Raw genomic sequence first — 24,629 nt, forward strand, 5'->3', positions numbered from 1 at the left:
AGCGAAGAGAAAATGAAAGCAAGGGGGAAAGCACAGATACGGTGTGCGGGCGAGCACAGGGAGAAACTGGATTTCTGCTGCACTGCTGCTGGGAATGCAAAGCGGTGTGGTCACAGCCGAGAACAGCCCAGCAGTTCCTCCGTGAGTTAGACACAGAGTTACCACATGACTGGACAGCTCTCCTCCTGGGTGCGTGCACAAGAGAGCTGAAAACAGGGGCTCAGATGTTTCAATCAGAGCGGCCAAAAGGGGGAAACAGCCCACAAGTCCATGAGCTGACCATGGGTGTGCAAAATGTGGGAGATGCCCCAGTGGAATATTACTCAGCCATAAAAAGGAAAGAAATCCTGACGCAGGCTGCAACACATGAACCTGGAAAACACACTCAGAGGAAGAAATCAGGCACAGAGGCCCCGTGCTGTCTCAATTGACATGAGACACCAGAACAGGTGAATCCATCCAGCCAGAATGGCCATCATCAAAAAAAATCCACCAACAATAAATGCTGGAGAGGTTGTGGAGAGAAGGGAACCCTCCTCCACTGTTGGTTGGAACCTAAATCAGTACAGCCCCTACAGAGTACAGTATGGAGGTTCCTCAAAAAACTAAAAACAGAGGTACCATATGACCCTGCAATCCTAGTCCTGGGCATATATCTGGAGAAAAACGTGATCCAAAAGGATGCATGCAACCCCGTGTTCATTGCAGCACAGTTTACAACAGTCAAGACATGGAAGCAACCTAAATGCCCATCGACAGAGGAATGGGTAAAGAAGATGTGGTTCGTATATATGATGGAATATTACTCGGCCATAAAAAAGCATGAGATAATACCACTTGCAGCAACATGGATGGACCTCGAGATTGTCATACTGAGTGAAATAAGTCAGACAGAGAAGGAGAAAAATCATATGACATCCCTTAAATGTGGAATCTAAAAAGAAATGACACAAAGGAACTTACTTATAAAACAGAAAGAGACTCACAGACTCAGAGAATGAACTTCTGGTTGCCCGGAGGAAGGATGAGAGGAGGAGATAGTTAGGAAGTTTGGGATGGACATGTACATGCTGCTGTATTTAAAATGGATAACCAACAAGGACATCCTGTATAGTACACGGAAAAAAAAAGGACTTGTGAATCCATAAGGACAAACAGCAGACTGGGGTTGCCTCGGGGCTCAGGGGAGGAATGGCGGGGGTGACTGCGAATGGGAACTGGGCTTCCTTTTGGGTGATGAAATGTTTTGGGACTAGACGGAGGTGGTGGTTGGTTTCACAATATTGTGAACGTGCTAAAGGCCCCTGAATGGTTCAATTTATAAAGGTTAATTTTACGTGACATCAATCTCACCTCAATGGAAACCAGCGCAGCCCTCATCACCAGCTCTGTGTGGCTCTGGGCAGAGCGAGCCAACCCCTGCCCGGGAGAGCCCCCCCAAGGAAGTCCAGCCCCGGCCCCTGCACACCCACCTGCCCGGGGCCTCCTGGTCCCCCAGCACCATGCCGGAAGTCACTTTGTTCCACTGCAGCACTGGCGCCCCTGGCCCCGCGGCGGCTTCCAGATCCTAAAGCAGAGAAGGATGCTGTCAGCCCCAGCCCAGCCACGAAACCCCAGACCCTGTCTCAGTCTCATTCCTCCATGGGAATCACAGGCTGGTCCCTTCCGGGAGGGAGGGTGGGTAGAGACGGAGGCAATGGGGTCCCCACAAAGCCCCATGGAGGCCAGGGAGGCAGGGGACCCCGGGCAGCTAGGTGTCCGAGCTGCCGCATACCTTGGATTGTGCCACGTGTGGGACGAAGGTCACGATGCCGGGGGTCGTCTGGGAGACCACGGGGATGGCTCTGCCCAGCACGGCCTCCCTCTGCTTCCTGTAGGCGCCCTGCAGCCTCTGGTTCCTGAGCTCCAGCGAGCGCATGGCCGAGGCCTTCTCTTCCAGGGCCTGCCGCCGCCAGGCTGCAGTCTTCTGGCGCATGAATTCGCGCAGGGACTCGGAGCCGTGGAGGGGGCCCAGGGCTCCCCGGGGCTTGGGGCAGGGCCGAGGTGGCCGCACCTCATTCTCCTTCTCAGGCGCGTTCTGAAGGGCACCCTGGCTGGGCCTCGGCCAGGCGAGCTTCGCCCCCGAGGGGGTCAGCGGGGGACCCCTGCCCTGATACAGGGGGCTGGGCCCCTGCGTGAAGGAGGTGCTCCAGGGCCGCCAGGTGGGTTGGCTCGGCCTTTCCAGAGGGCTCCATGGCCTCAGGGCGGGGGCCGCCAGGTCTTCACACGTGGTCCAGGCCCTCTGTGGACCCCAGGCCTGCCCGGCCGAGGTGCTCCAGGACCGCTGCAGGAAGGGGACCCACCTTTCGGGGGGGCTCCTGGACCTCTTGAAGGAGGGGCCTCGTCCTGGGAACACCCAGGTCTTCGATGGGCAGGAGACCTGTCTGGCCGAGGCACTCCAGGGCCGCTGGGGGAAGGAGTTCAGCCCTTCGGTGGGGCTCACGCATCTCTGGAAAGAGGTGTCCTGTCCTGGGGCTGCCCAGGTCCTGTGTGGATAGGACTCCCACCTGGCCACAGGGCTCCAGCGCTGTGCGGTAGGGAGGCTCCCAGCCCTCTCGGAGGTGGGCAGCCCGTCCATCATGGCCCCAGGGCTCTTCCAGAAGGAGCCCCGGACGTCTGGGGGTTTCCAGGGGCCTGGCCGCCTCCTCCCTGCCAGGTCGTGCAGCCCCAGTCCTCGCCTCTGGTGGCGGGCCCGGGCCAGCTCCAGCCTGGCCTGGATCTGCTGGCGGAGGTCTCGAAGGACGGCCATAGCAGCCTGGACGTTCACGGGTGGATCGTGGGAAGCCAGGGTGGGCACGTTGGCTGACTTCTGCGGGTCACTGAGGACAGAGGCTAGACTTGGCGTCCGGGGGTGGACAGGGGAGCTCTCAGCAGCTCCAACCTTCTTGCTGTGATCTGCAAAGACAGGCAGTCACGGAGTCGCCAGGAGCAGCGGGCCACCAGGAGGAGCAGAGCCCCCCCAGAGACCCCCCTCTTGGCTCTGCACTCGTCATCCACTCGCAGAAGCCCTCTGGAGGCAGATGCCACGTCTGGGTGATTCATGACTGTGCCCAGGCGTCTGGCACAGAGCCACCCTCTCTGAACATGTTGAAAACTGAGTGTGTGTGTGTGGGGGGGGTCGGGTGACAGACGTCTCCTGGGAGCCACTGTGGCTGCAGGCCTGCATTCTCTAAGTCAGGACAGCCTGGTGGTCGTGCCCTGCCTTCCAGGAGCAGAAATTTGCTTCTCAGGGACAGAAAACCTTTTCATGTTGTTTTCTTTTAAACGCAGGGACTCCCTGAAGCCCCTGTCTGCTGGTGGGTTTGGTGGGTGTTTGACAGGTCTCTGGGGGAATAGGTGCTGCGCCCGCACCCCGATGCCATTGCTGCCTGGGTGTCTCTCCCCTGGCGCCCACCCCCCGCCAAGATGCCACACAGAGCAGAGCAGAGTCGAGGCGGAGGCACAAGGTACCTAATTCTGCGCCGGGGGCCTGGTCTCTCGAGGGGGCCTTGCTCTGGAGCCTGAGGGGGGCAGGCGGGGGCCCCAGCAGCACCCTCACCAGAGCTTGTCCTTTCCTCCAGGCACGAACACCAACCAACTCAGAATCTTAAAGAGAAACACATATACAGCCAGGTGCCCGGGGCCCTCCGAGTGCTGGCCCAGAGGGGAAGGCTGGCAGCTCCTCACAGAGCCAGGAGACCAGGTCACATGCTCCCAGAGGGGACAGGGTGAAAACCCTTGGGTCCAGGCCAATCTGGCACTGGGCCATACCCCAGCCACTAGCCAGCATCCTGGCAAAGTTGAGTCTCAGGATGACCTGCAAGTGTGACCTGATTTCTCTGACCCTCAAGGGTGATAAAACGTACTCCCCATGGATTTCTCTGTAAAACATGCAGCGCAGGCCCTGGAGCACCGCACACACGCAGTAAAGGCTCGTCAGTAGCGCAGACAATCACTACCTCACACAGAGCTCACGGGGTGGGGGGCTGGGGGGGGGGTGACACTGTCGCTAATCACTTGCCCTGAACCAGAGGAAACTAATTTGTTTTTAAACTGGTGAGAGCGGGGATAAGGGTAGGAATCAAGGAAAAGGGGAAACAGAAGGCTGAATTTCTCTTTTCTTTCCTGAGAACAAAGAAGATGAAGATACCAGTGAGCAGGCATGGTCACTCCTCGTTCCTGACCGTTCCTAGTCTGTAGTCTGTAACTAAGTTCGCTTTTCTGCCCTCTAACTCTGCAGGAGCTCATTCTGAACCCACTATCCTTTAGTGTCAGCCACTCAGTCGTGTCCGACTCTGTGACCCCATGGACTACAGCCCACCAGGCTCCTCTGTCCATGGGATTCCCCAGGCAAGACTACTGGAGGGAGTTGCCATTCCCTTCTCCAGGGGATCTTCCTGATCCAGGGATCGAACTCAGGTCCCTTGCGCGGCAGGCAAATTCTTCCCTGTCTGAGCCACCGGGGAAGCCCTACTGTCCTTTAACTCTATGCTGACAACCTCCTGTACTCGGTGCTCACCTTTACAGCACTCTTCTGCAGACCACCTCTTGGAGGCCTCTTTTTGCATTACAGGAAGGAGGTCACAGTACGATAGATGAAAGACAATGGACCCAGCTACTGGACTGCCTGACGCCAGCCTATGACTGTTTTTGAAACAGTGCAAGAGGAACAAGAAGAAGACCGCAGGAACCACACGTCTCTGTTCTTTAGCACCAACCCCTGACTGCGAGCCCTCCTCTGTACGGTCCCCAGATTCCTCATGGAAGTGGGGCACAATTCTCAAGGCATGGACCTACTGTGTTCTCCGCCTCCTCTCGCTGAGGATTAAAGCCACCCTTCCATTTCCTCCAAACAAACTGGCTCCCTATGTTTTTATTTGGCTTTGTTGGGCAAAGAAAGCTAAGATTTTGGCGGCAGCAAAGCCACCCAGGGTGGCAAGACAAGGGGTCCGGACAGTGTGTGGAAACAAACAGCCGCCACATCCCAAACATAAACACTTTCTTTAATAAATGCTATCGCGTCATAAACATCATTTATCAAGGTCTCACTTCATAATCCCAAATCACCCTCACCAAATGCCATTAGCAGCCCCACCACCATTACAAACCCAACCACAAGGGCCCTGGCAGAGGCAGAGGCAGAGGCAGGAAGCAGTGGCCGACCCTGAGGACTCGCAAGCACACATACATGGCAGGGAGCCACAGCCCAGGCAGCGCCCCAGGAAAACAAAGCTACCCAGGCCAAGATTTGTCCTGGGAGCGTTTCTGCTCAACGAGGGCGCCTTACAGCAGAGATCACCCACCTAGACTCGGCGCCCCCTAGACTCCTTCCCCAGCCCTCCCCAGCCCAGACCGAGACGTGGGGCACGGGCCTCAGGATGCAGCTCCATGAAAGGAAAGGGCGACGCAGAGGCACGCCCCCAGAGGCCACGCCTTCTAGAGTCCAAGCTCCAGGAAGGCGAGAGGCCGTGCCCACGCCCTCCGCAAAAGCCACGCCCCTGGAAGAGCCCTCCAGGACACGCCCCTCTCTGCGACCACGCCCTCCGTCCCAGGCTCCTGGAGTAGCGGAGGAGAGCGCGGTGTCCGCAGACCCAGGAGAGTGAAAGTGTTAGTCACTCAGTCGTGTCTGATTCTCAGCGACCCCGTGGACTGTAGCCTGCCAGGCTCCTCTGTCCATGGGGTTTCCTAGGCAAGAATCCTGGAGTGGGTTGCCATTCCCTTCTTCAAGGGATCTTCCCGACCCAGGGATCGAACCAGCGTCTTCTGCATTGGCAGATGGGTTCTCTACCAACATCATCGCTACTGGGAAGCCCCTGTCCAACCAGTGAAAAAGTGAAAGTCACTCAGTCGTGTCCGACTCTTTGTGACCCCATGGACATACAGTCCATGGAATTCTCTAGGCCAGAATACTGGAGTGGGTAGCCTATCTCTTCTCCAGGGGATCTTCCCGACCCAGGGATCGAACTCAGGTCTCCTGCATTGCAGGCAGATTCTTTACCAGCTGAGCCACATGGATTTAAGACATGGATTTAAATCCCCGCTCCTCCGTTCTCCAGCCACAGGCCTTGAGCAAGTGACCATTCCCCGTGCCTCAATTTCCCCATATGTACGCATCTCTCCACAAGGATGAAAAAGCAAAGCAGTCACCCCCACTTCAGGAGTTTCCCAGAAAGGTCAGGCTTCTGCTGACCAGGGCTGAGCCCGGGATTGCCCAACTGCCTGCCACGTTTGACCTACGAGTGGGACCTGGGGGGCGGGCTCCCCAGCGAGGGTCCTGCATCCTGGATCCCAAAGCTGCTGCACTGCACAAAAATGGCCACACTTGCTGGGTGGGGCACTGAGCAGGGACCACGCTGGGTGAAGAGGGGCCGCGGGCCCCGCTGGGCACCCCCATCCACAGGCCCTGACATCACCGGCTTCCCCGTTAGCCGGCCAGAGGGGTCCAGGTCAATAAATGGGCCCTGGTGGGCACGTTTTTCCTTCCGCAGAGCAGTTTAATGGCAATTAATTTTTTTACGAGAGGATTTTTAATCTGTGGAAATGGATGAAGTCCCCAAGTGCCCTGTCAAAGTTCCAGGGCCAACCTAATCTATGATAAAAAATGCAAAGTGAGGTGCTATAATCTGAAATTAAATATCGGGCTTCATTTTCCCTCAGCCCGGATGGATGAATATTTTATAACTATTGTGATTTAATTTTTTGTTAACTACAGCAAATTTCTAATTCATCCAATTCCCAAGTCCTGTGGCTCTGACCTCTGAACCCAAACTCATCTCTTCTTAGCCCAGCTGTGACTTCGTCACTGACAGAAACTAATGGTCAGCTCCGTCAGGGCGACACGGCGGTTACAGTGATGAATGCAACCCGTGGCACGCCCTTTTGACCCAGTGTCAGGCAGAAGGCAGGTCATTTTTCAAAGGAGCCATTAAAATAGAACAAACCCGAAGGTCCAGGAGCAGGGGGAAACATGATGCAGAAAATTGTTATATTTTGTGCTTTTTCAGTGGCCTTCTGGAATCTTCTCTGTGTCTCCTGGCATCCCTCACTCTCTCCAGTGGAGGCTTTCCCACCAGGCCCCCGCATTGCTCAGGGCCCACCCCCGTTGAGGCACAGAGGAGGAGGACAGTCACTCAGCCCGCTGGAACTGTGGGTTTGCCCACGGGCAGAGGAGGCAGGTATCTGAAGACGTGGGCAGACCTCACACTGGCACTCGCGTCTAGGACTGCGATATCGTGCCCGGGGGAAGCTGAGGCACAGAGATGCTGAAAAACAGGTCAAACATCAATGTTGCTTACTCCCAGCAAGACCAGGGGTCCCCACAGAGCTGACCTCAGCCCCCCAGGGCTCCTCCCCACCTGGGGGGGCTCTCACTGGTGCCCCCAAAGTCTGTGGTACAGTGGTCCTAGGGCCCAGGCCCTGAAGGTGGGCCTGGAGAAAGTCTCCAGGAGTGGGTCAAAGTGTGCACAGCTGGGCTCTCTCAGGCGGGGACCACAGGGCTGGAGCCAATCCTGGCTGGCCTGTGAACCTGGGCAGGCTGGTGAACCTCTCTGAGCCTCAATTTCCTCATCTACAAAATGGGAGCGAGCCCGTCTGCCTCCGCGGAGAGCTGTGAGGAGTTACGTGAGCCACTGTTGCCCGCGTGGTTGGCACACACGGGCAGAGGGAGCCCAGCCCTGAGCATGACACCCCATCCCACCCAGGATGTTCTGAAGGAAGGCCCAGAGGAAGGCTGCCCGCTCCGCTCCCCACAGCCCACATCCAGCTCATTCACCCCACAAGCTCCATGAACCGGCCAGGATGGGCAGCTGGGTCTTCGCCGGACACAACCTCGTGACCCATCCTCCGGGGAGAGACTCCTGAGTTAGGAATTTCTCTGCCACCCAGCGGCCCAGCACCACCAAGACCCCTGCACAGAACTCTCAGGCAGCTAACGTGTCCTCCCTGAGGGGCGTGGGAAGTGGGCACTGCCCAGCCTTTCCCCCCACCAGGCACCACAAGGGAAGCCGGCCTCCTGGGCTCGCTGCCTCGTGTCTACATGCCAAAGCAGGTGACAGGGAGGCTCATCCCTCAGTCATACTTCCCGCTGCTAACAGCAGGAAAACGGCCATGGCTTGTCGGGCTATTGCCGAGTCACGAGAAAGCAAGCACGTCCATCAACCAGCAACTCGCGTGCCCCCAGCTTCACGCCCGCCTTTCCAAGTCGCAGCCAGTGCAGCACCCGCCGTCCGGGGTCCAGAAACAAGCCACGCGCCCGCCTCCTATGCCTGGACCGTAACGTCCTGTCCCCACGCCCTGCCGAACCCCACCTGGGCCAACCCTACCTGTGTCTTTGGCAGCTCTCCTAGGGGCAGGCGGCTTGGGGGCCTTCTCTGTTTTGCAAGAAATACTTTTCATCCTTTTGGATTTTTCCTGTGCAACTTCAGCGAGAGAAGAGGGAAGCAAGGGAGAGAAGGTTGAGTAGCAACACAACACACTGGTCAGCCTGCTCTCCAGCCCCTGACTGTCCCCGCCTGCCGCCCCCACCCCGGGGAAGTCCCCTGCAGGGCTGGGCTCGCCTCGCCCTCCCTCACAGCCTTGGCTGTGCACAAATCCCCAGAGCCCCTGAGCACAGCACCCAGCTCGAGCCGGCCCACAGCACTCGTGTTTGTTGAATGAATAAATGACTGGATAGGCCCACAAGCAAAGCCATGGCAGGCAGCTAGCCAGATGGGACATCAGCTCATCAGGAAGAGGTTGTTGTTGTTCATTTGCTCAGTCACGTCCAACTCTTTGCGACCCCATGAACTGCAGCATGGCAGGCTCCTCTGTCCTCCACTATCCCCCAGAGTTTGCTCAAATTCATGCCCTTTGAGTCAGTGATGCTATCTAACCATCTCAACCTCTGTCGCTTCCTTCTCCTCCTGCCCTCAGTATCAGGGTCTTTTCCAATGAGTCAACTCTTCGCATCAGGTGGCCAAAATATTGGAGCTTCAGCTTCAGCATCAGTCCTTCCAGTGAATATTCAAGGTTGATTTCCTTTAGGATTGATTGGTTTGATCTTCTCGCAGCCCAAGAGACTCTGAAGAGTCTTTTCCAGCATCACAATTCGAAAGCATCAATTTTTCGGCACTCAGCCTTCTTTAAGGGCCAACTCTCACATCCGTACATGACTACTGGAAAAACCATAGCTTTAACTATATGGACCTTTGTTGGCAAAGTGACGTCTCTGCTTTTTAATACGCTGTCTAGGTTTGTCATAGACAAACTTTCCAAGGAGCAAGTGTCTTTTAATTTCATGACTGCAGTCACCATCTGCAGTCATTTTAGAGCCCAAGAAAATAAAATCTGTCTTGCTTCCACTTTTCCCCCTTCTATTTGCCATGAAATGATGGAATTGGAAGCCACGGTCTTAGTTTCCTGAATGTTCAGGGAAAGCAGTGTGCACCAGACCCGGAGAGGCCTTGGCACAGCGGGGCTGCCCCAACTTGATGAGCAGGGACAGGAGAACCAAGTCCCGCAGCAGGCACAGGGGCTGACTGCCCAAAGGCCAGTGTTCGGCCTGGCCTCGCTCTGTTTGGCCTCATTCGTCTCTGTCCCCTGCTGGGTGGGGGCTACATCTGGGAAACACCAGCCACCCAGCTGGCGACCCTTGAGAGCTGGGCCAGCCCAGCGCGTCCCCAGGAGGCCCGGGGAGCATACAAAGAGAAGAGTCAGGCCCCAGGGACTCCCAGGCCTCTACAGAACAGCGGGGTCCCGGCCTCAGCCTGTCCTTCTGGCCTTGGCACCCCACCCCCCGGCAGGAGCAGCCTCAAGCCCCAGGTTCACACAAAAGGGCAAACCCAGTAGGATTTCACTCATATGAAGTCCCTAGAGGGATCAAACCCCTGGAAACAAAGTAACTTTGTACATAAACATAGTAAAAATGGTCAACTCTGTGTGTGTGTGTGTGTGCGCGCGAGTGTGCAGTTGTGTCCGACTCTAAGACTCCATGCACTGTAGCCCGCCAGGCTCCTCTGTCCATGGGATTTCCCAGGCAAAGATACTGGAGTGGGTTACCATTTCCTACTTTCAGAGGGATCTTCCCAATCCAGTGATCCAACCTGCATCTCTAAACTTTATGTGTATTTTGCCACAATTAAAAAAGACCCAGGCCCTGACCCATACCCTGCTTCCAGAGGACTCTGAGACTAGAAGGAGCTGGTGACCAAGGACACTGGGCACCAAGGTCCCTGAGAGACCAATGGCCGGCTTGTGATTTTAGCCAATGGGCCCCAGCGGCCTCCAAGTGGGGGACGGGTACAATGGCCTGCTGGACGAGCCAAGGCCTCTGTCCCCAAGGGGAGAGACCAGGGAGTTCTCGAGAGCCACCGCCACTTCCAGGGAGCTGCCAGGGTCCACAATCAGGCCAGAGCTGGGCTCAGAGAGAGGCTCTGCCTCTTGGCTTCACACGGCCGGCGCCTCTCACTCTACCTGGGGCCGCTCTTGGCTCGCACCTCTGGCTGGACAGACCGGAAGCAAGTCGGTGGCTGCCAGCCAGAGGATGTAGATTCAAGTGTCGACCAACCCTCATCCCACCCTACTCATCACAGCGCCGCTAGGATAGGTGACGGACCCCCGAGAGCCTGACTCTTGAAAACCCTGGCCAGAGACCCCCAAAGCTTCGGGCCTGCAGGGCAGCCTGACCTCGGCTCCTGAGGCCTCTCCCTGCCCCTTTCTGGGGTCTCCAGAATCCTTCTGGACTATAGAGACAGCCTTCCACCCGGTGCCCACCCCACAAACTGAGCAAGCAGTCAATGCCCAGACCTGCCAAGATCTCCCTGCCCAGAACCTTCCAACTGTCCTAGGGCGGCGATGCCAAGCTTCCTTAGCCCTGGAAGCAGCTCCAGTCTGCCCCCCCCTCCAGACTCACCCCTCCTACCTGCTGAGTGAGCCAGAGTCTACTGGGTCTCTGGGCCCCTGGAGCCTTACCCCACCATCTGGAAGTCTGCCAGCCCACTGTCGACACTTCAGCTTCTCCCAGGCTGGGCAAGGTCATCTGTGGGGCAGGTCGGCATTGCCTCCTGCCTACAGAACGGACCAGCAAGCCTAGGAGCTAATGGGAGCTGAACGGCCTCAAGCCCAGACTGTGGCCGGCCCGTGACCATGCTGTGCAGCACAGCTCAGCCAGCAGATATCCCTGCCCAGGGCCCCTGTTCTTTGAGCCCCAGCCCACCCTGCAAAGCCCGTCTGGTGACTGGAAAGCAGGCTCCAGAGAATGGTGGGCTGAGAGCAAATCCTTGCTTGGCCCCTTCACAGCTGGGGTCCTCTCTGACCCTCAGTATCCTCCTCGGTGAGTGGGGCGGTAACAGAGCCAGTCCCACAGAGTGAGAGAGAAGCTGCCTGGAGAGTGCTGGCTCCAAAACCAGGGGGTGGGGGGTGTTGGGATGGCTGCCCACAGGGCCACTCACCTGAGACCTGGCGCTGGGAGACCCTGGAGGCCTCGCGCCCCCGGCCGGGGGTTGCCTTCTCTTCGACTCCACTTTCAGTCCCACTCAGGATGCCTGAAGTGAAAGTAAAAGTGAAAGTCGCTCATTTGTGTCTGACTCTTTGCAACCCCATGAAATGTGTAGTCCATGTCCAAGGCCTTGGCTTCCCTGGTGGCTCAGCTGGTGAAAAATCTGCCTGCAATGTGGGAGACCAAGGTTCAATCCCTGGGTTGGGAAGATCCCCTGGTGGAGGGCATGGCAACCCACTCCAGTATTCTTGCCTGGAGAATTCCTATGGACAGAGGAGCCTGAAGGGCTGCAGTCTATGCGGTCACAAAGAGCCGGACACAACTGAGCGACTAGGCACAGCACAAACAGGATGCCTGAGCCTGATGCAGCTAAGAAGGGGCTTCGTGAGGACTGTGAGTCCGTGAAGAAATGTCTAAAGAAAGGTCCCCATTTGGCTGCCGCTCAAAAGCCCCTGGTTTGAGGGCGCAGTCTCCCCTCGGAGGCCTTCTGCAGGCCTTCCTCCCATCCATGCCCCTCGCACACCCTCCAGCCTCCGTGTACCTGCCCTTGCATCCACCCTCCCTCTTGTTTCCACCAACCGGTCTCCATCTCCTGGATGAGTCAAAGCTTCCTCGTGCTTAAACCCAGCTCGAATGCAGCCCCGGGAGGGCTCTATCTCCACTCAGCTTCCCAGGCTCCAAGACCCTCTAGGACGGTGGGGCACACTGCCGCAGCCTCCCAGGGGGCCACCAGCCCAGGCGGGGCCGCCCAGTGTCCCGCAGGGCCCGGTCTGCAGCCGCCCAATCTCATCGCTCTCTCCTCTCTCCCCGTCTGTCCCTCTCCGGGGAAAGCTGCCCCACTGACCTGGGTAGGCCGGGGCTGGAGGGGGGTTCGGCAGCTTTCGGGCCTTCCTCCGGGGTGCTGGCGTGGGGGCTTTGTAGAGGTGTGAGGCGCTTGAGGGTGGCGAGACGCCCAGCGAGGCACAGCTCGCCTGCCGCTGGGCCTGGGCCCGGATCTTGTCCCTCAGCTGCTCCAGCCGAGGGTTGCTCTCTCTCGGCTGCCGCGGGGGCCTCAGCACCTGGGGGGCTCTCTCGGTCCAAGTCCCGTGGGGAGGGGTGCAAGACTCGTGGCCCCCCGAGGAGCCAGAGAGGCGGCCCGATGACACAGAGCTGTCCCCATCCTTGGCCTCCTCATCAGTCAGCCACATGGGGATGCTGCAGGCCTTCCTCCGGCAGCCAGGCTCCTCACTGTAGTCAGACCAGGCAGTGGGGGGAGATCCCCGCAGGGCACCTGCCTGCCGGGGGGGCTCGGGCCACCTCACGGCCGCCATGGCATCCTCTTCGGCCGCCAGTGGGCAGAGCCTGTCTTCCCTTGGGGGAGAGAGGCAGACACAACCTGTCAGGTGCAGAGACACAGTGGTGCTGAGCGAAATGTCTCACGTGCACCCCAGCTCCGCACTGTCTCCAGCACCCTCCTGGCCCCTGGGATGCAGGGGCCAATAAAACGCAGCCCCCTCCGTGGGTGGCAGTACAGCGATGCTCTCTCGTGGATCCCAACCACACCCCTTTCAGGTGGGCACCACCATCGGCCCAATTTACAGACTCAGGGAGAAGCCACACAGAAGCAGCCTGGCCCATGAGCTCGCTCCACACACCACCTCGGCTGCCCTCCAGGGAAGGCGTGGCCACCTCCCTGACGGCACCTCAACATCCGCCAGCTGACATGCGCACCTAAGTCGGCACAAACACGGCCTGGACTCGGCGCTGGCCCTCCGGAGCGCCGGTCTCCCTGGGGCTCCGAGGGAGATGGGACACTGCCTCTGGCTCTGTTTGGGGTGGGGCTGGATCATGTCCCCCCGGGAGGTGGGCAGCATCGCCATGACCGAGGCAGACATGGCAGGAGGGCTAGGAGTGAAGGCGGAGCCTGTGAGCCTCTGTCACAGCCTGCCCTGGGGCCAGAAGGTGCTTTCACGGGGCAGCCCCGGGTCCACAGCCCCACGCTCAGCCCAGTGGCATCCTCCCCAACTCAAGGTGAGCTGGCCGCTGCCTGGCTCCGGGTGCTGGCCTGTCCCGGTTCCCTGGCCCATGCTGGAAACTCTCAGGACAGTCACAGAAACAGGATGGGCACAGTGGGCTGCCAGGCCCTGGACTGGCAAAAGCCGGGGGGGGGGGGGCTTCCCAATGCACTGATCCTCAGTGGAAGGTGAGAATTCCAGGCGACCCCATGACAGCATAATAACCCCGTGTCACGCAGCAACAGAGAGCGGGCCTGCATCTCCTGCTGGGGCCCCAGGCAGCACGCCCACCCCAGTCCTCCTAGGGTGCTGGGGCCGGCGGATGCCAGATGTGGTGAGCTGGCCTGGGCTGCGGTCAGGCTCGGCTTGGGCCAGTGAGGGGATGACGTCAGGGGCTGGGACCGGGGGTGGGCGGGGGCAGGTGTGGGCTCAGCCGCACGCTGGTGTCGGGCTCAAGGGTCAGCTCCGGGTTGGGGTCAGCCTGAGGGTCCAGGCACAGGAGAGGAGCCAGCCCGGGGCACGTCGCCAGCAGCCGGACGAGGGGCTGAGAGTTCCGGCCCTGATGCTCCAGCTTCTGGGAACTGGTCTAGGGAAGCGGGCCTGGTATCCCGCTGTCTGGCACGGGCTCGGTGCACTGCTTTGACCACAGAAATGGTCGCTGCGGAGGCCTGAGCGTCCCCACCTGGCCACCTCCAGAGGGCTTCCCGTCACCTGCTTGACGAGCCCGGCAGGGTGGCGCGGTGGGGAGGACGGGGGCTCTGCGGTCCGCTGGCCCTGGGCTTGGCATGGTTCCCCAGGAGGAGAGCTGGTTCAAATCCAGCTCCGCCCTAGCCGGCAGGGTAACCTTGGGCGACCAGCGACCCCACCCCCGCCCCTGGGTATTGTGAGCTCTGGTGAGTTCACCCCACAGCAGGGCCCTGCAGAGAGGCCAGCACTCACCAGCGGTCTGTCTGGGAGTGGCTGAGGGGCTACGATATTTATCAGTGTTAGCAATAGCCCTGAAGGCACTCCTTCCAGAATGGTCCCTAAGAAAGGGGGGAGGTCTGCATCAAAAGACCCAAGACCCCTTAATTCCAGGCAGGCATGGAGAATGGAGAGCCGTCCTAGAGGTTCCGGCTAAGGGACCTGCCCTGGGCAACCAGGGACACCTGGAGACGCTGCCATCTGGACAGGACGCAGGGCGGGGCTCTGGTCACTGGGGACAAAGCCCCAGGTTGCGCTGCCAGTCGGAGCGGGAGTGGCCCGGGATGGGCCTTGCCTGATGCCCCCACTCCACTCCGACTCAACCTCCCCTGCCTTTGGCAGCGGGTCAGGGCAGGTACAGAGCCCTCTGGACCCCAGATCCAGCCTCCGGCCCTGGGGCCCTCAAGCACACTAGCGGCCCAGAAAGATGGCGTCCCTCTGCGGTCAGGTTCCCCAGCCGGCAGCCCCGTGGGGTCAGCTCTGCCCCGTCCCCCTGGCCCGGAGTCCCGCCCTGCCCAGGCTGGCCCGCTCCATGAGGGACGTCGCCTAGTGAAGCTGAAATAGATTCAGGATGTTTGCAAGTGGCTGGGGCCCCGGGACACTGACCCGGGTCTGCACAGGACAGCAGGCCCTTCCAGGAGGGCTGCAGGCTGCAGTGTGCCATTGCATGGTGCCTGGCATACAGGAGGGGCGGCAAGTCTTAGGATGTGGCCTCAAGTTCGGGTGGCAGGGGGACATCATCAGGAATGACCATGGTGTCCCCCACACAGACCCTAGAGCCTGGACAGCTGAGAGGATCCCCAGATAGCTCCACCTCCTTCTCCTTCATTCTCAAAGAGCCCCCTCCCCCCAGAAAATCCCCCTGCGACCTTGGCGAGAATGAAAGCCCTTCCCGGCCCCACTTCTCTCTGGCCGCAGGATCACGCACCCGAGCAGAGGCCTGACCCCATCGCTGAACGACTTCCCGCCATCAGGCACTCAGGCTTCCCCATCAATTGGGGTCCTTGGGGCGGGGGGCATCCTCCCAGGGTCCTCCAGACTCCCAGCCCCCTCTGGAGGGCAGAGAGAAAGGGTCATTGTGAGGGGAAGTGGCAGGAGCCCGAACACAAGAAGTTTCTCCTAACAGATGAGCCTGGTGACCCTTTGTTCCCATCAGCAGGGACTAAGCTGCCCCCAGCGGTCAGCGGAGACCGACTTCTCCAGGAAGAAACTGGGTCATAAACATGGTGGGGCAGTCACTTCAAACCCTCCGTGTGCATACTACACGCGTGTGCGTGCTCAGTCGTGTCCAACTCTGTGCAACCCCACAGACTGTAGCCCGCCAGGCTCCTCTGTCCCTGGGATTCTCCAGGCAGGAACACTGGAGTGGGTTGCCATTTCCTTTCCCAGGGTAATCTTCTCAACCCAGGGATCGAAACTCCTGCATCTCCTGCCTTGCAGGCAGGTTCTTTACCAATCGAGCCACTGGGGCTACTGGCGATAAAAGCACAATCCTGGACACGAATGCGGGGCGAACTTGGAATCAAACCCAATGGCCTCTGTCGCCCTGTGAGCTGTGACAAGCCCCGAGCAGGTTCCCTCTCCTCCTGCCCAGCCAGCTGCGGAGCCCCTTCCAGACGCAGCCGCTCACCCGGGGAGACAGGCCGCTCCCTGCCCAGGGACCCCGCTCCTGTCACCCCTGCACGCCACATCACTCGTCCCCACAGGGGTGACCACCGGGCTCCGCGCTGGGCTGCAGCTGGATGGCCGCAAGTGGCAGGGGCAGGTTCCCCCCGGGGTCATGTTCTGCGTGGCTCCAGGAAGGCCGCTAGGCAGAGGTTGCGGTGGGGGGCGGACAGCCGCCCTCCCCGCGCAGGCATGCCCCGCAGCATCTCAGCTGAGCCCCTCCAGCGGGTGTGGTGCCAGCAGCCTGCCCTCCTGACCCCTCCCCGGCTCCTGCCGGCCTGATGCACTCTCCGAGGAAGATTCCCTCCCCTTCCTGGGAGTGGGGGCCCCTGTCTGTCTGCTTCCCCTCCCCCGGGTCGGGGATGACTAAGGGGTGGGGGTGGCCTGAATGCAGATGCTCATGGCTGTGGGAGCCCCCAGCCCGGCTGGGCCCCATGTGGAGGTGTGGGGGTCCCATCTCAGCGGTCCCACTGAGGGTCCCGTGGGAGGAGCCCTGCTTGTGGCTCAGACAGGCTCAGCCGCAGTCTCGTGTCCTGGCCCCGGCAGGACCAGAAGCGGGACAGGAGTCTCTACAACCGGCTGCTCCCCCGGAGCTGGGAGAGACAGCACTCGTGGGTCCCCAGGGCCACACTGAGTCTGATCAGAGCTGGGTGGGCTCATGAGGGATGGGGTTCTCCGCTGGGAGGGGCTGGTGCAAAGAGCAAGCCCATCGGCCCCGGGTCCCCCGGCCCGGCTCCTGGTGGGTGCGGTCGTGGGGCCTGACTCCAGACTCACCAGGTACCCGCTGGTGACCTTGGGCACGGCGTTCAGTTTGCTCATCAGGAAAGCGGGCACAACAGCAACTTCATTTGGTGGGGCTCTCATGAGTGTCAGAAAACACCTGGTACTCAGTGCCCCCCCAGGCCGGGCATCCGCTGAGAAACGAGAGCCTGATGCCTCTGTCCACACTCGGCCCAGCCCAGGCCCCCTGCTGTGCCTGACCCCTGCAGCCAGGCCAGAAAGCGGGGACCTACCTGAGCAGCTAGTTCTGTCCCTTGCTGCCACCAGAGGCTGTCCCTGGCCGGGGGTCACCGGCACGCCCCCCCACCGCACCCGCAGCCCACTGTAGCGTGAGAAGCGGCCCCGCCAGCTGGCAGAGGGTGGGAAGGGGCTGTCTCCTGGAAGCTGGCCTGGCTCTGCTCTGAACAGCCGCGCTGTTTACCTGTCCCCACCTCGTCCCCAGGACAGCCGGCCTGAGCGAGCCCGATCCGGCTGCGGCCCTCAGTCCCCCACGCCCACAGCCCCCGGAGCCCCTGGGCAGAGACCCCAGAGGAGGCGCAGCAGCAGCAGGGGACAGGGGCCTGCACGTCGCCATGGCACCCGACGGCCGCCTGCCGGCCCATCCCCGGGGACCATGGCACCCGACGGCCACCTGCCGGCCCATCCCCGGGGACCAGGGGCCCTGAGAGTCTCCACCGAGCGGGCGGAGAGGCCGAGGGCCGAGGGGCCCAGAGGCTGCAGGAGGCTGAGCCAGGCCCCGAGCCATCAGGAAGTGACCCAGAGATAGCCTGCCCTGAGGCTCAGAGACACACGTGTCCCCTCAGACAACCGCCATACACACGGACACACAGCACACACACACAGCACACACAGACACACAACACACGTACCTGACATACAGACAGACAATACACACACCTCACACAGACACACGCCACACACATGGACACACAACAGACACACCTCACACACAGAAACACAATACACAGCACACACACAGACACACAATATATAGACCTCACATACGGACACACAATACATACACCTCACACACGGACACACAGCACACACCACACATGGACACACAACACACACCCCACACCCAGACACACAATATGCACACTTCACACACGGACACACAGCACACACAGACACACACCACACACCACACATGGACACACAACAGACACACCTCACACGCAGAAACACAATACACAGCACACACACAGACACACAATATATACACTTCACACACGGACACACAGCACATACCACACACACCACACACCTCACACACAGAAACACAGTGCACACCACACATGGACACACAACACACACCCCACACCCCACACACAGACACACAATACACACACCTCACATACAGACACACAGCACACACACCACACACACACACCTCACACAGAAATACAATACACAGCACATACACAGACACACAATATACACACCTCACATACACATAATACATACACCTCACACACAGATACACAGTACACACCACACACACCTCACACACAGACACATCACACATGGACACACCACACACACACACCAAACACAGACACACAAGAGACACAGACACACACAAGCAACATAACACACACAGACAACACATTATACACACACAGACACACCACACAAACACAGACAGACACCCAACAGACACCCAACACACCCTGCACGGCACACACCCTACACACACAGGCCCAGTGTGTCCCCCCAGTGACCTGGCGCTGTCACCTTGCCCACAGTCACACAGCCAGAGACCTGCCCTGGGCACCACCTCCCTCTCAGACTAGGAGCACCCAGCAACCCCGGACAGGAGGCTGTGGACGTGACGCGCCCAGCCTGGCTCGGCTCCCAGGAGGCCCCCAGTCCTCAGGGGGTGCTGCAGGCACGAAGACCCCTCCTGGGGGGCAGGGCGGAGGAGGGGAGGCTGGTCTGCACTCGGCCCAGCCCAGGGAGAAGGGCCTGGGGAGGCTGGGCGGGACTCAGGCGGAGCCCCCAAGGACTCACCCGCTGGAAGGCTGGGAGGGCACCGGGCAGCGGCCGTAGCCCAGAGGCGGGCGGCAAGCGGAGTGCAGGGACCAGGGCACCCAGGCCTCCAGGCCCACAGGAGGCCGGGTGCCAGGCTGGGAGGGAAGCCGCCCTGATGTTGCCAGAGAAACCCTGGCGTCTCTCTGATACTGAGACTCCTCCTCCAGGCGCGGAGCCTGGGGACCCGTGCCAGGCTCCAGGGATCACCTGGGCCAGAGCCCCGCCTGGGCAGAGGCACGCAGGCCTGCAGGACACCCTCCCCACGGCCCCGGAACTGCCCGAGCCCCGCCTCCGCGGCTGCGGGCCCATCCAGCCGGCTGTCTCCCTCCTCCCCAGAGCCCCCACCCCCCACGCGGGGCTCGGGGAGCAGGGGCCCTGGAGGTGGACGTGCACCATCCCTTCTGACCCAGGACACCAGGCATGGGTCCCTGGGCAGCTCATGCCTCCAGAGCAGCCCTCCAGGCCTGGAGACCAGGTGGGCGGGGGCAGGGGGGTGGCGGGGGGAGGTCCCAACAAACCACACTCACAGCCCACAAAGCCCCTCACGGCCTTGGGGTCACCATGGCAGCTCCACCGGAATGGCGGGAGGTGGTGGGGGGTGTTGGGCAACTGTACCAAATGGATCCACGTGCGGATGGGTCTTGGGGTCTGGGTGGCTGGGCTGGGATCTGGCGCTTTCCTGTGGCCCTTATGCTGGTTTTCCAACTAGGGGGGTTGGTGAGTGGAGGGGGAGGTGTGTCCATCCCCCCATCCCCACCTTGTGCAGCTCCAATCGAGGGCCTGTGGGGGCAGGATGGTGCCCAAGGGTCCTGGGGGCTGCCCGGTGAACGTCCAAGTCTTCCCTGCCGACAGCTCAGCTGGCTATGGGGCCGTGCCAGCAGGTGGCACCCTCTCCCCATCATAGTGGGGGTGTGTGGGGGTGTCCCACAGGGCTTTGCTGTTCCTGCCACATCCCACCCCCACAGTTATGTTTCTCCCCACCCAGAAAACTCTAGAAAACAGTCTTTTGCCAAGAAAGCCTCTTGGTGTTCGGGAAACTTGGATTCAGGGGACAGAAAGTTGGAGCAGCCTGGCCTCTTATACACTCAGGGGCGTGTGTGCCCCCTTCCCACCCCTGGAGGTGGCAGAGGGGAGCAGCCGCCACCCAGCCCCTGGGGAATTGCTGGCCCCTGTCCCCGGAGAGCTGGGCACTGGGGAAGACCAGCTCGGACTGGAGCCAGACCCTCCAGGAAAGACCTCCCTGGAGGTGGCCGTGTCCCTGGGCCACAGGGTCCAAAAGGGCTGACCCTGCGGTTGGTGGGTGTGGAGCGAGGGCCCCGCGGCCGTGCCCGGGCCTCCTCGGCCCCCAGGAGCCCAGCACCAGACGATGGATGGGCTCAGGTGTGTACACACAGGTGGGCTCTGTCCATCAGTGTCGGAGAGACAGGGAGAAGCCATCCGGCCCGGGGGCTGGACGTGGGGTCTGGAGCCTTCGAGGAGCCAAAGTCTCTCCTTCAGAGTTTCTAGAGCATTCCCCCCTGATCCCAAGTTAAGCAAAATAGACCCCGACACTCCCTGGGGGGGTGGACTGCAGCGCACCCGCTGTCCGGACTCTGCCCCGGGCGTCTGGCACCGCCTGGGGATGCCCAGTCCAGTCGCTGCCCTGAGGGCCACACCAGCCTGTGCAGAGCGCCTTCCACTGGGGTTCTGAGACGCAGACCTCAGATCACCATGGAAAACAAATCATTTTTTTCCCTTATTGAAAGGAAATGCTCTAGTTCCTATGCTGAGACAGGTCTCCTGGCCACCAGGCCACCTCTTCAGTGCATGGATTCCAGGCCTGAAACCTGGCTCAGGGCCTTAACCCCTGCCAGCGACTGTGGCTTTTTTTTTTTTTTTTTTTAATCAGGGCAGCCACCCTGGGCCTCCCAGTCATCCATCTGCATTGGCTCTGACCCATGAGCGGCCTTCCCCAGAGGCACCTGCAGTGAGTGCAGTGGGCAGGGAGATGAGAGCCACTGTCAGGACGTCGGGACACAGGGCCGGGTCGACACTGATGCCCACAGACGCCCGTCAGGCCGTTACCAGGGTGCTGCCCGAGGCCCAGCTGACAGCGGGTTTGCGGGGTCACAGATCCCCGTGATCGGCCCCCTCCCCAGTCTGTGTAGGTAGAGCTGGACACCCCCACATTGGATCCATGTACAATGGGCTAGGAGCTATTGTTGTGATCGCGGTGGGAAGGTCAAGGGTATGAAAAATCTCCCTTCTGTGGTCTAGAGAGTGAAACAAAACCAGCATCGCCTCCCGGTGCCCTCCTGGAGGGTCTGAAGGATGCAGACTGGTCCCCATACCTCCATTTCACTCGCTAGTCCAGTCCCTGCTGAAATGCAGTGGACCCAGGACATAGACCACAGTCTCCGGGACGGGGTGACGCAGCCCCAGGGACACAGGGCTCTGCGGTGTGGGGCAGTCTCTGTCACCATAAGAGGCAGACTGCGTTGTCTACGTGGGAGGCACACAGCGCCCGCTGCAGGTCTGCCCAGGGCTGTCTGACTCCTCTGCCCTGAGTCACACGCGTCACATCCACCTGTCCTCTCGGGGGCGTGATGCTGCTGGGCTGGCCGATCAGACACAGCGCGACATGTACACCCTAGAGGTGGGCCTCGGGCAGAAGTGGGTACGACAGCCAGGACTCAGGAAGACGGCAAGACGGCTGCACCATGAACATCCCAGGGGTCCAGGGAAGGGGGGCGTTCCCGGGCGTCCCTCCAAACCCAGGATCAGCGGTTACATCTACCTCCTGCTGCCAGCCTCTCGGCTTCTGGAGAAAGCAGGGCACACCTCAGGGGTGCACTCTGGCCCTTTTCCAGGTGGCACGGAAGGCCGCTGGCCTGGAGGCCGGTCTGGAACGGGAAAGGGGCCCCAGCTGGTGGGCTGGTGTTGCCCGAGTCCATGATGGGCAAGGCTCGTGGGGTGAGGATGCAGCCAGTAGGAGAGCCATGGCCCAGCCCGGGGCTCCGCACACTGGCATGCCATCGGAGGAGGGGCTCCACCTGCCTGGGCCTGAAGGTCTGCGTCCTCCCCGGGGCCCTGGGTGCTGTGTCTGGATAAGGAAGGAATCAAGGTTAAGTGAGGTCGTGGGGAAGCAGAGGCTGGTCCTACAGGAGCCAGCGTCCTTACAAGAGGAGACCCCAGGGCTCCCACTCTCTCCTCACCCCCACGCCCAGAGGAAAGGTCGCGTGAGGACACAGCGAGAGGGTCCTCACCACGAGCCAAATCTGCCTGGGCCTCGATCTTAGACTTGGTGATGTTTCACTACACGGCTCGAGCTGGCTAAGAGACACGCTTACTGGGTCCTGACACAGACGCTCGGCCAGGCTCCAAGCATGGTCCCTGTGGTTGGTCCCCTCCCCTCAGGGGCTGGGCCCAGTGAGCTCCCCCAGTCAGGCCCAAGAGGGCTTTTTTTCTTTTAATATTTTTCTTTTAATGTTTTGTTTTTTGGCTGTGCTCAGTCTTCATCGTTGCACAGGTTTCTCTAGTAGCAGCGAGCAGGGGCTACTCTTGGCCCAGTTCTTTGGCCACCTGATGCAAGAGCTGATTCACTGGAAAAGACCCTGATGCTGGGAAAGATCGAGGACAGGAGGAGAAGGGGACAACAGAGGATGAGATAGTGGGATGGCATCTCTGACTCAATGGACTCAATGAGTTTGAGCAAGATCTGGGAGATGGTGAAGGACATGGTGAAGGACTGCCTGCTGCAGTCCATGGGGTCGCAAAGAGTCGGACATGACTGAGCGACTGAACAACAGGCTTCTCAGCGCGGTGGTTCTCTTGTTGTGGAGCACAGGCTCGAGGCCCATGGGCTTCAGTAGCTGCAGTGCCCAGGCTCTGAGGCACAGGCCCAGTGGTTGTGGCACACGGACTTAGTTGATCTGCCGCACGTGGGATCCTCCCAGACCAGGGATCGAACCTGTGTCCCCTGAATGGCAAAGTGGACTCCCAACCACTGAACCACCAGGTAAGCCCATAAGGGGGCTTTCTGATGGTTCACAGCAGCTCCTTGCCCTAATTCTGAGCTCTGACCAGCCCTGCAGAGAGAGGGAGGGACGCCGGGCCCTGAGGAGAGAGGCCCTGGCCCCCACCTCTCCTTCCTTCCTGCAACTTGCCCACCTAGCTGCCCCGGGCCTGATGCGGTTCTCTGGGGAAAGGTCCGTGCTCTCGCCCTGAGAGGTTTGCGGTCTGAAGGAAGGAGGGCTGTGCCGACTGCGGGGAGGGGGGCCGGTGACAGGACCACATGCTGTTCTCACCGGGGGCTCCTAGAGCTTTATGAGGCCACCGCTGGCTTTGCTCCATGGACGGCTGCCCCCGTACACATCAGCCGTCAGCCCTGGATTCCTTAGGGCCACAGACACAGAGTCCCCACATCCAGGGCAACCTGAAAACCATGCATGGCCTCAGGGCTTGGCGTCCCCAGGGTCCTTCCCCCTCCCCGACCCGGGGTTCTGACCAGATGACTTGGAAATCAGGAAAAGGACCCACTGTCCTTGTCCCAGGGCCGCCATGATGAATCAACACATGAGAAAGGTCCCTACCGCGCCCCCTGCTTACTGCTTAACCCTGGGCTGAGGGCACATGGGGTTAGGAGAGGAGCAGAAAGGGGCAGAAAGAGCCAGGAGAGGGCGCCCAGGAAGATGTGGGGTTTCCATGGCAACCATTAGCTGCCTGGGCTGGAACCACGGGCAGAGGCTCTGTGGGGGTTGGGGGGGCACGGCAAGGATGTGGTCCTGCTCCTGTTTTCCGTCTGTTTCACCACTGCTGGGACAGACAGATGGACATTGCTCGAGGACTCCATTGGGCGGCAGCTCCTCCAGCCACTGCACGCCTGCCTCAGGCCTCACCCGCCTCTCGGGTGGCCGGGGCGGGGGATGAGCGAGGGGTGATCAGCATCTCTTGAGAATGCCTGTAAAGAGCTCCTGGAGCCCGAGGTGCCGTGAGCAGCTGGCTGCCTCCCTGCTCTGCCCAGAGTTCCGCGCCCCCAGGGCTGGGTGCGTATGAGTGCAGAGCCCTGCCTGCTGCCCACCCCGCCCTCCCCTCCTCCCCGGGAAGCCGCCATCTGTCCCGAGTGCCCCGGTTCTCCCTTGATGTGGCTCTGGCCCAGATCTGGGGTGGCACGCTCCCCCTCCAGCTGGCCTGGCGGCCCAGACCTACCCGAGAGTGATGGTGTCTGAGGGTGGGGAAGGGTAGGGGCTGGACCTTGCCTCCTCCACACCTGGCGGTGGGCAGGGCCTTCAGGCAGGTGGATGAGGGGGCTCTCAAAGGGGTGAGCAGATATCATGGGAACTGGGCATCCTCCAGCCTCTGTGAGCACACTCTCAGTGTGGCACGTGGCACACAGGTGATGAGCACCAGTGCTCAGGGGCCAAGGTCAAGGGAAATGAGGGTGCAGGCAGGGGTACTGAAGGGTGAGGGCCCCCGCTGCAAGGCCCAGGACTCAGAGACCTTCCTCTAGCTCCAGCTGCTTTTCCATTTTCCCGGCCAGCAGGCCAGCTCCTGTCCCGCAGCCTAGTGGCCCCGGGGGCACCTGGCCTCCTGCCAAACAGAGCATCTTTCCCAGTCGTCGTTGTTCAGTTGCTCAGTCGTGTCCGACTCTGTGACCCCATGAACCACAGCACACCAGGCCTCCCTGTCCATCACCAACTCCCGGAGCTTACTCAAACTCATGT

General features: G+C 60.4%; 1 protein-coding gene across 2 annotated transcripts in view; it reads right to left on the minus strand.

The window, feature by feature from the left end:
• CCDC187 (coiled-coil domain containing 187) overlaps positions 1 to 14,303 on the minus strand; it is a 45,888-nt gene extending 31,585 nt beyond the window's left edge. The window contains exons 1-7 of one of the 2 annotated variants that reach the window (XM_081590652.1): positions 13,202 to 13,658; positions 12,336 to 12,841; positions 11,445 to 11,537; positions 8,340 to 8,435; positions 3,490 to 3,624; positions 1,775 to 2,934; positions 1,473 to 1,567 (exon numbers count right to left, since the gene is read on the minus strand). In XM_081590652.1, coding sequence (XP_081446778.1) covers positions 1,473 to 1,567; positions 1,775 to 2,934; positions 3,490 to 3,624; positions 8,340 to 8,435; positions 11,445 to 11,537; positions 12,336 to 12,841; positions 13,202 to 13,365 — 2,249 coding nt within the window. In that variant the 5' untranslated portion in view covers positions 13,366 to 13,658. Of the gene's footprint in view, positions 1 to 1,472; positions 1,568 to 1,774; positions 2,935 to 3,489; positions 3,625 to 8,339; positions 8,436 to 11,444; positions 11,538 to 12,335; positions 12,842 to 13,201; positions 13,659 to 14,196 lie in introns of those variants that run through there. The other variant, XM_081590653.1, reaches the window with a different exon arrangement.
• Positions 14,304 to 24,629: the final 10,326 nt, after the last annotated feature.

The sequence above is a fragment of the Giraffa tippelskirchi genome, chromosome 4 (assembly GCF_054371585.1).
Source record: "Giraffa tippelskirchi isolate mGirTip1 chromosome 4, T2T-mGirTip1v1.2.pri, whole genome shotgun sequence".
Lineage (NCBI taxonomy): Eukaryota > Metazoa > Chordata > Mammalia > Artiodactyla > Giraffidae > Giraffa > Giraffa tippelskirchi.